This window comes from Protopterus annectens, chromosome 7.part1, assembly GCF_019279795.1.
Source record: "Protopterus annectens isolate FY-2018-M chromosome 7.part1, PAN1.0, whole genome shotgun sequence".
NCBI lineage: Eukaryota > Metazoa > Chordata > Ceratodontiformes > Protopteridae > Protopterus > Protopterus annectens.
This window is the reverse complement of record NC_056740.1, coordinates 331075930-331092493: the sequence shown is the minus strand read 5'-3', so window position 1 is coordinate 331092493 and position 16564 is coordinate 331075930. Positions and strand designations below refer to the sequence as shown.

Here is a 16564-nt window from a genome sequence, read left to right as displayed (position 1 = left end):
GCATGTCTCCACAGAGAAGACACATTAGCTGAGAATCGAACAGGACAACGTCTTACTGTGAAGCGACAATGCTACCGCAGCACCACCACAGCAGTAATTTATTTTTCAACAATACCATAAAAAATTATACTGCATTATTAGTAAAAGGTGGAATACATATTTTCTGACTGTTACAAATTAGCTAGTTTTATAAATTGTACCAAACAAGTATTACTGGACACATTATCAAAGGACCATAATAAAAATGGTGTTTTATGCTGCTGGTTTCTAATAAGGAACTATAAATGCAACAGCACTTCTAATAAAGAAAGCTTAGAAATGGCTACAAATTTCAAACCATTACATAATAAATTACAAAGTCCTGTCTGAAATTTCCATCCCCGAGCATAACAAGAGGCTAACAAACTGTTCATTTAGGTTAACATCAGAACCAAATGCTACATTATGTCTTACACATCCCTTCTGAAAATATATGCATTTATTATTCTAATAAAATCCAAATGAAGAAGAATTATTTCATTGTAATTAACAGTCTCTGATATTTCCTAGACTTCCAAGATGGTTGCACACTGATCAACAGCTTAATTTCTGTTCTCCCAGTAAGAAAAAAAGAAATTGAGAAATAAAAGCAGATGATATTTTCAAATGACTAAAATTCAGTTACTGGAAGGTAAGTATACTGCCTGGATGCCAGCAAAGAAAAAATGTAAAGAACCTGAAAGAAAATCAATCAGAAAAGGTAAAGAGAAAACACTGACTGGGAAGAATCCTACAACTGTAGTAGTAGTCCAAGCTTTACCTTTGGTACAAGAGATGGCTTCCAGTAATCTAGAAGAAAAAATAAATCAGATGTACTCAGAGGAAACCCTGAAGGAGTATAATGGCTCAACTAAAAGGCTGGAAAAATAAAGGAAGCATTAACTAGTTATTCGGATGAACTGATAAAACTGCAAAAATCAGAGTTTGAAATGAAGAAAAGGCTGACTGAGTATAAGACCTCTCACGACAAGTAATTTCAAAAAACGGGATAGTTAGAAGACACCGTGCACAGAAAGAACCTGAGATTTTCTGCTGAACAAGAAACACTGGAAGGAGCAGACTGTATTAATTTTATGAAAGCACAAATAAGCAACTGGACTGGTTATTTCACAGCATGTATACTCTAGCCCTGGCCATGAGAAAGCAGCCAAGACTTGTATTAGTAAAGATGCAATCACAGGTTCATAGGTACAGTGGATATAAAAAGTGTACACACCCCTGTTAATTTTTGTGATATAAAAAAATGAGGCCACAATAAATCATTTCAAAACTTTTCCCACCTTTAATGTGACCTATAACCTGTACAATTCAATTCAAAAAACAAACAAATCTGTTAGGGGAAAAAATATAAAAAATAAAAAACGTACAATAAGCTGGTTGCATAAGTGTGCACACCCTTAAACTAATACTTTGTTGAAGCACTTTTTGATTTAATTACAGAATTCAGCCTTCTTGGGTAGGAGTCTATTAGCATGGCAAATCTTGACTTGGCAATATTTGCCCACTCTTCCTTGCAAAAGCGCTCACATCTGTCAGATTCCGAGAGCATCTCTTGTGCACAGCCCTCTTCAGGTCACCCCACAGATTTTCTATTGAATTTAGGTCTGGGCTCTGGCTGGGCCATTCCAAAACTTTAAATTTCTTCTGGTGAACCCATTCTTTTGTTGATTTGGATGTATGCTTGAGGTCATTGTCATGTTGAAAGGTGAAATTCCTCTTCGTCTTCAGCTTTCTAGCAAACGCCTGAAGGTTTTGGGCCAAAAGTGACTGGTATTTGGAAATGTTCATAATTCCCTCCACCTTGACTAAAGCCCCAGTTCCAGCTGAAGAAAAGCAACCCCAAAGCACGATACTACCACCACCATGCTTCACCGTGGGGATGGTGTTCTTTTGGTGATGTGAAGTGTTGTTTTTGCTCCAAACATACCTTTTGGAATTGTGGCCAAAAAGTTCAACCTTGTTCTCATCAGACCATAACACATTTTCCCACATGCTTTGGGGAAAAAATGTATTGTTTTGCAAATTTTAGCTGGGCCTGGATGTTTTTCTGTGTAAGAAAAGGCTTCCTTCTTGCAACCCTACCCCATAGCCCAGACATATGGAGAATATTGGCAATTGTTGTTACATGTAGCACACAAACAGTACTTGCCAGAAATTCCTGCAGCTCCTTCAGTGTTGCTGTAGATCTCTTGGCAGCCTCCCTGACCAGTTTTCATCTTGTCTTTTCATGAATTTTGGAGGGACGTCCAGTTCTTTGCAACATCACTGTTGTCCCATATTTTCTCCACTTTTCAATGACTGTCTTCATTGTGTTCCATGGTATATCCAATGCTGTGGAAATTTTTTTGTACCCTTCTCCTGACTGATACCTTTCAACAATGAGATCCCTTTGATGCTTTGTAAGCTCTCTGTGAACCATGGCTTTTGCTGCAGCAGGCAATTGAATAAATGTCAGGAAAGTCCTACTAGGACAGCTGAACTTTATTTGGGGTTAATCAGAATCTCTTTAATTGATGGCAGGTGTGTACCCAAGAAGACTGAATGTTGTAATTAAATCAAAAGGTGCTTCAACAAAGAATTAGTTTAAGGGTGTGCATACTTATGCAACCATCTTATTGTACGTTTTTTATTTTTTTATATTTTTCCCCAACAGATTTGTTTGTTTTTCAATTGAATTATACAGGTTATACGTCACATTAAAGGTGGGAAAAGTTTTGAAATGATTTATTGTAGTCTCATTTTTTTATATCACAAAAACCTGGCACTTTAACAGTGTGTAAACTTTTAATATCCACTGTATATACTAGGTTAATGACCACCAGGACCTTTATTATAAGCCTAGCAGTGCAACCTAACCCAATTGTGTTCCTATGTATCACTGGCGTTTATTAGGATGGGGTATGTTAGTTATGAAGTTTCTAGAAGTTATGTGGGGGTATGTTCGAGCAGACAGTAATGCCAAAACTATCAGAGACATGGAGCCCAGACCTGAGGTGAATTACCAATTTCCCACCCATTGGTCAAGGTTACACTTAAATACTGTTAGGCATGGACTCTGCTTCGCATGGATGGGGAGCCTGCTCCAGAGGATGGGGATCCTCTAAGACACATATCTGTCTTGCCAGCATGTCTTATTTATGTCACAAGCAAAATTTAAATCCTTGAACCTACTGATTCTGTTGCTGTTCATTTTGCGGACATGCAAAAAGTCCATCAGAGCTGGATCTGAGGATGACAGGCAAAAACTACCTCTCAGCAACCTGCAGGAGACTGAGTATAGAGATGGGGCTTTAAAGCAATCCATATAGGACAATGTACCAGCAGAAAGAAATGATCATAATAAAACTATAGCAGAAGGAAAATAATTAAAAACTGAAGAAAATGATTATTCACTGTACACCAGGTAGAAAAAAATCAAATTTATCCCAGCAATCAGGGAATGCTGAGAGGCAGATGTGAGATTCAAGCTACCGTATCCAGCTATCTTCAGAATATTTTTCCTGAAGGATCAAAGAAATCTATTAATGCAGAACAAGCTATCCAGAAAAAAGTGAGCCAGCAAACAGAACAGTACTCTGCTTCTCATTCTTCTGACAACAGAGCTCACATAGATATTTTGCCAGTTAAACATTTTCTAATGTCCCAAAGAAAAATGCTTAAGGGACAGAAAAGAGCATACAAGTCGACTGAAAGAATCAGGACTACTCTGGATTTGAATCAGAGTCTGGTGTTACAAGATGGAGATGAACAGAAAGGCCAGCAACACTAAAATTAGTGAATACATGGGACTATAAAGCATCGATCACTTTTGAAAAATATGGCTTTGCAAGAAAAAGTGCCTGAAAGAAGGCTAGACTTCTGCTGAATTTGTTAAACCTGTGGTGGTCTGTAAAGCATACACCCCACATTATATCATAAATGTTTAAGGGCAGCAGCGGTGGTGCATTGGTTAGCATTGCCGCCTCACAGCAAGAGGTTCTCCAGTTCGATCCTCGGCTGGGGTGCCTTCTGTGCGGAGTCTGCATGTCCTCCCTGTGGTTGCGTGGGTTTCCTCTGGGTGCTCCAGTTTCCTCCCACATCCCAAAGACATGCTGTAGGTGGATTGGACACTCTAAATTGGCCCTAGGTGTGAGTGTGTGCATGTGTGTGCCTCCTGTGGAAGGTTGGGCTGGCAACTCGACACCGTAAAACTCCACTGCCAATCATGAGAGGACAGGTGATCCGCTGTGGTGACCCCTAACTGAGAAAACCTGAAAGAAGAAGAAGAATATCATAAATGTTTAGAAGGACACAAAGGGGAAAAAAGAAACTGTTAAGTAAAACAATTTCTGTTATTAGTATTTGTATAAAACATTTCAGGATATAACCTGCATGTTATATGTAGTAAAGTAGTTTTGTGTAGTGTATAGTCAGAGGTACTTCAAATGTAGGGAAAGTATTTTCAGTGATCGTTGGATCTGTCAAAGATATTAAAGTAATGCAAACAAGTACTTTTATTAGTTGTAATAAACATAAGCTTTACAGTAAAACAACAGAAAAAAAGGCTGGACAAAGGTTTAATGCTAATATGCTGTGATCTTGGGCTGCTGGGAAGGGGGTGGGGTGTAAAACTGCACTGATTGCACCACATGTGGAATTAAGATACTTTCTCTTACATTTACAAGGTGAATGTCTAGATTAATGCACTCGACTTAAGCTAGAAACAAGTGTTTTTGTAAGCAAGAAGATTTGAAAACTAAGACAAAATGATGAAAGCCATGAAAAATGCTAAGTTTCTTAAATTTGCAAAAACATTAATATTAGCTGCCATTAGCAAATGTTTAGTGGGAGCCAAAAATTCTGAAGCTAAATACAGTTGTACATTCTGTTCTGAATGAAATTTACAAAGATTCATTGCTGACTACTTTTAAATGGAAAGCTGTCTGCGGGTGCAAGCAATTAATCTTGATAGCTCTAAGCATTGTTTATGCAAAAGTTAAAAGTACAATGGCAAGCAGTTGGGTGAACAATAACGTTTGAAATTATTTGAAGTAAATAAGGGACAGCAGCATCTGTAGCATCCTTAATATTTAAATGTATTTAACAGAACAGTGTACAATTTAGTTTTATTTAAACACAGCCAGTGCACTTTTTCTTAAAGTTAAAAGTTAATATTTTTTGAAAGCATACAAGCTCTTTTCACATCTGGGAGGGGAACAGAGATAAGAAAAGAATAGACAGCAATCAGTGTAAGGCTGAACACAGGCTATAGCATGTGCATCAGCATGGGTAACCTTAGTTTTATAATAAGAAATGCCTAAAGGTGCAGCTGTTGATTTGAAGCAATTGTTCCTATCTGGAGGATTATACTTCATTTTTTGAAGATGTACATAATTTTGTGTGTTTGCTCTAAGTCAATAGGGGATGGGGTATTCTGAAAATGTATTTCGTTTTTTGCTTGAGGGTTTTCATTAAAACAAAAAGTCTTAAAAAAATGTGAAGTGGCTCAAATGGAGTTTTAAAAAACACAACTGTATAAAAAAATCACCCTGCCAAGCAATAGTGTGTGCATAACTCAAATGTTGCAAATACCCATTCAAAACAATTTCATGTATAAAAGGTGGAATGTAAATAGCTTTACAGGTACAGACAAAAGGAAAGAGTATTAAATTACGTTAAGAAATGCAGAGTGCAAATAGCAGTGCTGCATGAGACACATTTGGAAAGAAATAAGCATGTGAATTTGACAAAGAAAGGATTTCAGGTTGGATATTCAGCAGAATATCAGGGATAAAAGAAAAGTGTAATAATTATACTAATTGCTAGAGGCACCACAACAGTGAGAACAAGAGGAAAACAAAAGCCAACAATGGTAGATTTGTGGTAGTAAGAGATTACTTGCAAGTAAGGAGGATTATGCTGGTATGCATTTATATTCCAGCAAAAACTGATATGGAGCTAAAGAAATTTTGGGGAGAAATAATCAGCTTTCAGCAGGGAATATTACTTATAGGTGAGGACTGGAACTTCATTTGCAATACTGAGGATGCATTGGGGGACCTAGAAGGGAAATATAACAAAACAGGCTAGGTTTCAGAAGAAACTTATGAAAATATTTGACATGGAAGATGTGAATTCAAAAGTAGGATCTCTGTCAGAATTTACATATTATTCCCAAAGGTACAATAATTGGGCTAGACTAGATAGACATCATATTTCACAGGAACATCTGCATTTAATTGAAAGCTTCAACGCACATCAAATAACTACTTCAGATCATGCACCAATAAAAGCTAAGATACAAATGCAGGGTAATGAAGTAAAAATGAGAAACAGGTGCTTTTCAGCCTATACATTAAAACAGAGGAATTTAACAAATGGGTAGTGGAAATTATTTGAGATTTGTTAGGGAATATAGAAATATCTTCAGAAGTTATAGCTAGTTATAATGGGACAAAATGAAAATGGATTTTAAACATAAGATAGGAATAAAAGAGAAATAGACCTTGTTAATAAATAACAGGAATTACTTAGAGGGGCTGAGAAAAGTTAAAGCACTGCAGAATATGAGGAATGTCGCAGAACAACAAGAGGCACAAATGCACAGTGCTAAGAGAAAATGAGCACCTAGATATGTATAAATTTAGAAAGATTGCCATTAAGCAACTATTTTTTGATAATAGCGCCAGAGCACAAAACCTTTGCTTTGCAAGAAAATGTTGGAGTACAACAACTCTGGCAACAGAAAGTTGAAAGGGTTGTCACAAAACTTGTAGAGATATTACAGATATTTTGGAAATGTTATGAAAATTTGTATAAAGAATGTGGAACTCAAGAAAGAACACAAATGGAAGTACTTATGGAAGATTTAATTATGCCAAGGTTAGAAGTAGATGAGAGGTTGTTGAGGTTGATTCAACAACATCAGTTAAGACAGCAGGAGATGAGATAAAAATGGTGATTTTTAAATTGTTGAGGTTGATTCAACATCACCAGTTAAGACAGCAGGAGGTAAGATAAAAACGGTGATATATAATCAATCTTCAGGAAAGTCTCCAGGAATAGATGGTATTTCTGTGGAAATCTGGAAGCTAGAAGGGGAAAAAAGTGATAAAGATCTGGAAGATTTTGTTTACAGTATTTTAAAAGGAGTGGAAGCACCAACATCTTGGAAGAAAGCTGTGGTGACTGTATTATCAAAGGACCGTAAAGATCCATAAAACCAAGCTTCATATAGACCCACTGCAATTCTGAACCATGATTATAGAGTATTTATGTCTATACTTCTTAAAAGAATGAAAAGGTGTTGCCAAAACTGACAGATATGGATCAATATGGATTTGTGGAGACCTGCTCTTGTAGACATTTTAATTGAATCGAGAACAGAAGCTGCTATTAAAAAGGGGGGATAATTACTAGGAAATAACAATGCTGCATGATAATGATAATAATCAATCAGAGGAGGTTAGAACAGACTAAGAAAGTGAGACTGGACAAGCAGTTCGCAAAGAAACAGTGGGATGACATATGTATGGCTCCCAAATATGTAACAAAGTCTAGAAGACTTAGGACTTTTTGATTGGAAGTGTTTGCATAGGATTTTTATATCTCAAGCAGAGTCCTTGGTGTTTTATCTCAGGCAGATGGCAAATGTTTAAGGTGTGATGGGGAACAAAGATGTAACTGGGAATGTATGTTTTGGGAGTGTAATGAGTTGACAGAGTTTTAAAATTTCCTACAGAGTTCTCTGTCAGAAATATTAACTAAGGAAATTATTTTTTGAGCTGGAACACAGGATCTGAATTGCCTAGACATAGTAAGGCCTTGTCAAGTCTAATTCTTCTAGCTGTCAAAAAAGCAGTTACTAGAAAATGGAAATCAAAGTTTAAATCAACTACATTTGAAATACTGAATGTTGCAACAGAGATAAAATAAAGAAGTTGGAACTTTATAAAAGGAAAGGAATACATTACATAGAAAAAATGGAAATTGTTGGAACAATACTTGCAGAATAATGTTTTGGAGGAGGAGTGAGGATAAGTAAGGGAGGACAGGAATTATCAATTTATGTAATGTTGGTTGATGATAATTCTATAAAAGAATAATGCTTGCAACTGAGAACATGTTAATATGGTTTCTTTTTTTTTATATAAATGTGCCTATGCCTTAAGTGATAATTCACTAGAGGTGTTAAAAACAGATTTGTGGAGGGGAGGCAATCATTACACAACATTAATAAAACAATTATAATCCAGAGGGAAGCAGAATGCAAAAAACTACCGCTGCTGTTGGTGGGTTTTGATGCATAGAAAGTATTTGACAGAGCAAGCTGGAATTTTATGAGTAGTGCAATGTAAGCATTTTCATTCCCTGAAACAATAATAAGGTTAACTACTATTAGGATATATGGAGAATATGGATTATCCATAATAGCCACAGCCTCTAAGAAAAACTCTTCCTCCACACTACAGACTATTGAAAACAAAATCTGTTGCTTCATCACAAACCCACCATCTTTTAAGCACCACTACCACGCCCTCAAAAAGGCCAACTGGCTCCCAGTACAGCACACAGTAGACCTGCTACAACTCTCACTCTCGTTTCAAACTTCTCTAACCTAACTCGTTCTCACCAGTAGATGCAAACTTTATACTACACACACACACACACACACACACACACACACACACACACACACACACACACAGACACACACACACACACACACACACACACACACACACACACACACACACACACACACACACACACACACACACACACACTACAACCTGAGACTCCTCTCCCAAACAACCCCCACAAACCAGACTACAAGCACCAACCACTTGTTCTCCATCCTTGCTTCGAGCATAGGAATACACCCCCCACAAAGAAACTATAATTATCTTACCTACCTTTACAGCTGAACTTAAATTCATTCATACCAACTCAAACTGTACTTGCCACATCACCCAAGGGCCTCTCAACCTCTAGCCTTACTCACTCTGCAGCTAACACCTCATAACCCTATCTTCCCCACCCTCCCCTACCCTAACACACATTTCCCCACAGCATACCTTTCAGATGTCCAGATTTTATATCATATTTTTGGTCTGTTCCACATAAAATTTGTGTTTTTCTGGCAAATCAGTTAGGACTAAAGTCACCAAATAACAACATGCCTTTCAGTTTCATAGGGAAGTACTAGGCTAGCTGCCCTTGTGGGACATTTTAAGCCCAGCTAATTTCCCTTTTTGTGCTCAAATTAACCTACCCATTTGGTCAGAGATTGGCCTTATCCATCCCATGTTCAATAATTATATATTACTTCTAATGAGAATAACCAAGATCATACCATAGATAATTTGAGGTGACCCATGCATGAGATAAAGCATTTAAGACCTGTCTCTGTCCATTAGAATTAAAGGCTTGCTGATGTGCAGTAAATCCATTAGTACTGGGTCTGAATAGGTCTTGTAAGCCAGATGCAGGTCAACTCTTAGCAGTCTGATGGATACAGAGTACAGTGAAAGGGCCTTGAGCTGGTTCATGTAAGATATGTTGTTTAGGCCTTGTATCCTTTAGTAAGGTATCTCTGTGGACGTTCCAGTTGCTGCATGTGTCTGGACAGATACATGCCAAAGAGGGCATTATATTCAATGACTGGCCTAAAGAGGTTTGAGTAAAGGGGGACAATAACATCCTTAGAGCTAGACACAAGCCCTTTGTTTATAAGCTATCCTTAGAGCTAGACACAAGCCCTTTGTTTATAAGCTGTGGAATATAGAAGGGCTTACAACAATGGACAGATGTTGGTCAAAAGACTTCATACTTCATAAAATCATAGGATGTTACTAAGCTAATGGCCATGAGGCCCTTATAAGCCTAGCCAAGAGTTTAGCCCATGTTTAGACATGTCAGCACCCAAAGCCCCTGTCCAGCAGGGACACAGGTGGAATCCCAGGGGTGTATTTTCTGTCTCCCATTCAGTTATCCAGGTTGCGTTTAAAAATGGATAATGAAGTACTCTGCTTGATGTGGAGAGACAGTCTATTCCACAGATGCAGGAGTCTCTGGGACTCAAATCTGTCCCGCCAACAAGTCCTACTGACGTCACAGACTAGGTTGAGGTCACGCGTGCGGGTTACTCGAGTGGAGCTTGACTTGCAGATATGCAGCAGTCCCATCAAGGTGGAGTCTGAGATTGCTTTGTATACCAGACAGAGATCACCTCTGAGGAGTCTGTATGAAACTAAGTAAAGGGACAGGGCTTTTAGCCTATCAGTGTAGGGTAGATGTTTGAGGCCCTGGATCCTCCTGGTGAGGAACCTCTGTGGTCTCCCCAGCTGCTGCATGTGCTTTGCGAGGTACATGCCGAAGGGGGGGTTTTGTACTCAATAACTGGCCTTATAAGGGAAGAATACAGGGATGTTATGACCTCCTTGCCCCTGGATAAGATACCCTTTACTTATGAGGTAGGCCAAGTAGAAAGTTTTTTGTACAACGGAAGCAACATGGTGGTCAAAAGTCAGGTTGCTATCAACCTGAATGCTCAACTCCCTCACGACTGATTGCGTGCTTAGGACAGTGTTATTGACATTAATATGTGGAGACGTTACTCTTCCCCAAAGGGGAGGATGATGCATTTTTTGGCATTCAGCTTAAGGCCATGTTTCTGGCACCAGTCATTTGTTTAGGTGAGACCCTCTTGGAGGAAGTCCACATCACTTGGGGAATTGATGACTGTGCCCAGCTTGCAGTCATCTGCAAACTTGGTCAGCCAAAGCCCACAAGTTTTGGCCTGCACCTCAGAGAAGTATATTCTGAATAACAGAGGCCGCAAGACCAATCCCTGGAGTATGCTGCTTGTTACAGGTCTACTGCTTGAGGTGGCTTCCCATATTTTGATTAGGTGGGTTCTATCAGTGAGTCAGTTTGCTACCCATCTGGTAACATATGGATTGATGCCTATTTGACAGAGTTTATCTATTATGCCCGAGTGGGGAATAGTGCTGAAGGCTTTGGCCAGGTCAAGGTAGGTGGTGTGCACCATCTTCCCCTCATCCATGGCTTTGGTGACTGTCTCAAAGAAGTCGACCTGATTTAACAGACATAACCTTCCTTTGACAAAGCCAAACTGTGTGACATCAAGTGTTTAGAGGTTGCCTATTTCCTGTTAATGAGGTCCAAGATAATCCATTCCATGGCCTTGCAGATCAGGATAGTTAGGCTGATGGGTCTATAATTTCCCGGATTGGTGGACGCTCCACCTTTGTGTAAAGGGATGACAGTGGCTGTCCTCCACTCAGCTGTGACACAGCCGGTACTCAGGCTTTGGCTGAATAGGGTACCTAATGGTGCTGCAAGTTCATGTCTGAGTTCATGTAGGATGCAGCCTGGGATGTTATCAGGTCCCATGGAAGCTGTATTTTTTGCCTTTGAGAGGGCAGTGATGACCTGTTCCCTAGAAATAAGGGGTGGGAGGGCAGGTACTGGGGATGCCCTGATTTACTGATGGGGGACAGAGGGGTGAAGTTTTCATTGAATCTGTCAGCCAGCAGGTTGGCTATATCTGCAGCATTTGTGTATGTGGTGCCCTTGACTACCAGTTCTGAACAGATCTGGGTGCTTCCTTTGAGACTGTGGAAATATGCGAAGGCCTTATGATTGTTTCTAGTAGATGTGGCCAATTTGGTCTTGAAGTAGGATTTAGAGGATTTCACTAGTGCTCTTATTTGCTTGCTCAGGCTAAGGAGAAATTGCTTCCAATTTAGCACCTGCTCTTCCTTGGTCCTGGACAGCAATATTTTTTCCTTTTGTTATATAGTTTATTGCAGATGTCCACCAGAGAGGTTTACCAATCCTTGCAGAGGATGATTTTGTCCTGTCAGGTATTCCCGATTCCATGCATCTATATAAATGCTCGTATAGTACTTTGGTGTAAATCTGGACATTGGTGCCAGTTCCTACAAAGGGAGAGTGGGCTGTGAAGCTGTTTATACCATCTGTCAGGAGGTTGTAATCAGCTTTGGAGAGGTTTTTTTTGTTTGACCCTCACTAGAGGTGGGTCAGGGGAGATGGTGACTTCAAAAAATGACCGCTTTATGTTCAGATCTTACCAGGGAGGATGATACTGTAAGGGTTCTGCAGTGGTTACTCATGTTGGTTAATACCAAGTCCAAGATATTATCAACTCTTGTGGGGGTATTGACTAGCTGTTCCAAGGCATTTGAAATGATAAAATTGAGGAATCTCTGAGCATTTGTATTCTGGAATGAGTAGTTTTTCCAATCTATGGTTGGGTAGTTAAAGTCACCCAGGATCAGGGTAAAGAGTTGAATCTTGATAGATTCAAAAAGGTCCAGATAGGTGGAGTGGGCATCTTGAGTCAAATTTGGGGGCCTGTAGCTACCTATGATTTGAATAGGGGTCTTGTCAACAGTTAAGTGCACCTGGAGTGTCTCCTGTGCGTCATACTGTTTGACCAGCCTGGAGGTGTGTGTGTCTTTAATATATATTGAAACTCCACCTCCTTTGGCTTTTCTGCCCACAGTTTGAGGTCTGAATGTATGATAGGATGAGTAACCAGGTAAGGCTGTGGTGCTCTCCGCAGCTTTGAACCAGGTTTCTGTGACTGCACAAATGTCAGCATCTTCCACAGTTAAGAATGCTTGCAATGAGTGCAGTTTCATGTTCAGACTCCTAGAGTTTAGCAGCATGACCTTTAATTTGTGTTTTGTTGAAATTTTTATGTTGGTAGTATCAACCTCATGACTCTTCCTAAAATAGGCACTATGAGGGAGGCAAAGGCCTTCGCCAGAAGCCTGAAGCCCAAGTGAGAGCCCTAGCAAAGCACTGTGGTCTGTCGATCATATCTTCCCAGGTTGTCAGGTACTGGATCCCTCTGGAATGACATCAGAAACTAAGCCAATTGTTAAAGTCAATCATTTTCTGTTTGTATTGAGGCATCACTCTGGCTGACAATAGAATGCTGCTTAAAGCTAGGGGCATATCTGCCTGGGGCACCATATTCAGCAAACTCAATCATGTCTCTCTTCATATAGTCCAGGGAAGTGCATTTCAAGTCATTCACGCCAACATGGACTATGACAGAGTCATAACTGTACCTGTTGTTGACAGACTTGAGTGCATGTGTGATATGGCAGATTATGGCACCTGACTGTGACTTTCTCCTTATCCAGCCTGGTGAGAGGCACATGTGTGTGTCGCAAAACTAATATGTTTAGTTATGGTTAGTGGTTGCAAGACACATGTGTGTGGACTATGTGTGCATTATTCTATCAACTGTCTACATTTTCAAGAGCAATATTTAAAATCTGTTCCTGATTTGGTCTTTGTCCCCCCATCCCCCCACTATTTTGGCTTTGCCCTTACTTCTTGCACTGCCATCATGATGTAACCCTGAAATATATCACATAAAATGTATGTTTCTTCTGATTGTTGCTACATCTGCTAACTGCTATTACAGTTGTGTTGCATATATTGTTACTTTCCATTCCACTTTTGTTATGTTCAGCTTACTGCCTTTCAATTTCACTTTTCTTTGAGAAGTGTTTCTCTGGGGCGGTGCCTACAAGTAGTCAGTTATCAGTGCACTACCCAGGTAAACAAAAAGTAAGTAAAACATAAAATACAGTTAAAATTAAAATGAAACTCAGTGTATTGCCATTCAACTGGGTGGAAACCCCAGCACTTCTAATCATGCACATACCTCATATTTTGGTCCATTTTTCATAAAAATGTGGTTTTCCGGCAAATTAATGGTAATTCATTAAAGACTGAAGTTCAAACACAATGACAGACATTTGAGTTTCAGACTTCAGTCTTCAATAACTTCATGCTAATGCAAAACCTGTATTCTACCCATAGCTCTCAACCCTCCATGTCCAAAATGAGAAACACTAGCCCTCATAATGTGGAACAAATGGGCAAAATGTGGAACACATACTAATGGCTTACTAACAATTTCAACTAGGAATGTCATATGATGATTAAAAAATGCTGTTTCCACTTATAAATTAGATCTTTTAATGGATTAATATGATTAATTTCTATTTACAATGGATTTCACTTAAAAAAAAATCCTGACATTGAATGTGTGACAGAGTCTTTCAATGTGGAACTTTGAGGGAACTTCAAGGAACATGACCCCAAATGAGGTACGTTCCTCGTAATGAGAAGTATGAAATTTCTACCAGCTTTCTAGCTATGCAAGAGCAGTATTTAAAAATTGCTCCTATTTTGGGCCTTTGTCCCAATTTTATTTATGGCTTTGTCCAGATTTCTTGTTCTAAGGGGTTGATAGGAACGATGGTGCATAAGAAAAGCAATGGCTTTCCGTGGAGCCCCGGCCCCGTACTTTTTACAAATCACCTTGTTGCTTAATGCACTATCATTTCCGTATCAGCAAGCACGAATCGGGGTTCTGTCCTAGTTTTTCAATTTACTGACTTGTAACTGAAGGGCGGAAATTAAAAAAAAAAATAAAGAGAGCTGTGTTAATTAATTACAGAACCCAACAGATGCAGAAAATAAAGTCATAAGGGACCTAAAACACAAAAGCCTTATTTCATCAATTTGTACTACGTGTACACAACATGAACGTTCTGTATTCTCAGTTTAAAACAGAACTTTTGCAAAAAAAAGTAATCTTTAACGTCATTACAATTCGACTACCCGAGTCTGCAAATGGTTAATGAAACGCGTTCAAAAAAAGTGGAAGTACGTCACTTCCTCGTAATGGTATGACGTGACAACTAAAAGATTATTTAGTCAATTTCTTACCTGGCCGTTGGAAAACAGGTTTTGTAGTATTCCACTGGGAGCTAGAAAGTCCCTAGTCCTTAAATTTTTGGGGCTGTTTTCCTTAAACCAGACAGCAGGAGAAACGCTTTTCTGTGAACCGGGTATAGAGATAGGAACTAGCTGTAACCTCACAAGTGCTTTATTTAAGGCTGCCACCGTCGCAGACAGGGAATACGTGCTGGGTCTCTTTTCGTCGACCACAGTCAGCGCTTCTGTTTCCATTTTAGTCAGTTTACTAGCTGTGACAAAACGTTTAGCTGTTTACCATCTTCCCCAAGAAAGAAATGCCTAACGTGTTATTTTCCTTTACACGTGGCTTTGGCGCACTGCTTACGCACTAGCATCGTTGGGTAGGTTCCCGTGTATAGCGGGTTACTTAGAGGGTATAGGGAAACGAATTTTAAAGGTCAGCTACCCAAAAGCGGGTTGTTTTTGTTTTAGCTCGTATGACCCTGTAGTATTCATTGACGCGTACCTCTCAAAATGTACCTCATTTGGGGTCTTAAAAAGTTCATGTTCCACATTGAAAGACTCTGTCACACATTCAGTTAGGAATTTTTTTAAGTGAAATCCATGGTAAATAGAAATTAATCCTATTAATTCATTAAAATATCTTCTTTATAAGTAAAACCCGCATGTTTTAACCATCATATGGCCTTCCTAAGTAAAGTTGTTAGTAAGCCATTAGTATGTGTTCCACATTTTGTCCATTTGTTCCACATTATGAGGGCTAGTGTTCCTCATTTTGGAGCTGGAAGGTTGAGAGCTATGCAAGATATCTTTGAAGATAGTGGTTGCTGGCTGCCCTAAAATCAAAAGACCAGTTATTTTTGGAACAAAAGCTATAGCAAATCTGGTTAGGGTTTTAAAGGGAAAATACATCACATTGTCATCAAAGGTCCATGTAGTTAAAGCTATTGCTTTTTTTGCAGTACTGTATAGCTCAGAGTTGGAATGTAAGTAAGGCTATGGACACTTCTGTATTTTGCTGTTGAAGAAAACTTTCAAGAATTCCGTGGAATGCAATAAACTCAAAACAGTCAACATTTAAGTGAATAAATTAAGGCTGTGCACTGGAAGGCCTGATAGTGAAAGTAAAATACTTGGCCACATAATGCAGAGACAGTATTCCAAGGAAAATACACATATAGGGAAGAACTGAATGCAAAAGAAGGGAGAGGCAGGAACTAAAGTGGATAGACAGCTTTACTGAACAAATGTATATGAATTTGCAAGAACTTATAAAAGCAGTTCTCTATAGACAGGCCTGGTATGCTAACGTCAAATTCAAATAAACTACAGAAGGCACCCTGGCCAAGAATCAAATTGGAGAACCTTTTGCTGTGAGGTGGCAATCCTTCCCATTGCCCCACTGTGTCACACACTACTTACCCCAGCATAGTTAGTTGCATGACTTTTACAATCAAGTGCTCTTGCATCAGGATGCATATACTCAGCCCTGACCTATCACATTGGCAAACTATATTTTCCATTAATTACATTTGCAGTGGAGGCTGGTACTCCCACTTACACCTCCAACTTGGCTAGTTATGAAGAGGGGCACTAGCCCCCTTTAGAACTGTATTACAGGGATTGCAATCTGTAAATCTTTTTTGCAGTAATGTGTAATATGAACTTAGTTACACTATCTATAGTAAAATAATTCTCCCTATAGTCTGCTAGCAGCCCCACAGAAGTAACATGGGAACTTCTTTCCAGC

General features: G+C 39.1%; 1 protein-coding gene across 1 annotated transcript in view; it reads right to left on the bottom strand.

Moving 5' to 3' along the window:
• The window catches only part of DALRD3 (DALR anticodon binding domain containing 3), a 1074922-nt gene extending 1059682 nt beyond the window's left edge, over window positions 1-15240 (bottom strand). The window contains exon 1 of the mRNA XM_044078747.1: window positions 14824-15240. Within this exon, the coding sequence (XP_043934682.1) occupies window positions 14824-15066 (243 nt within the window). The 5' untranslated portion in view covers window positions 15067-15240. The remainder of the gene's footprint in view (window positions 1-14823) is intronic.
• Window positions 15241-16564: the final 1324 nt, after the last annotated feature.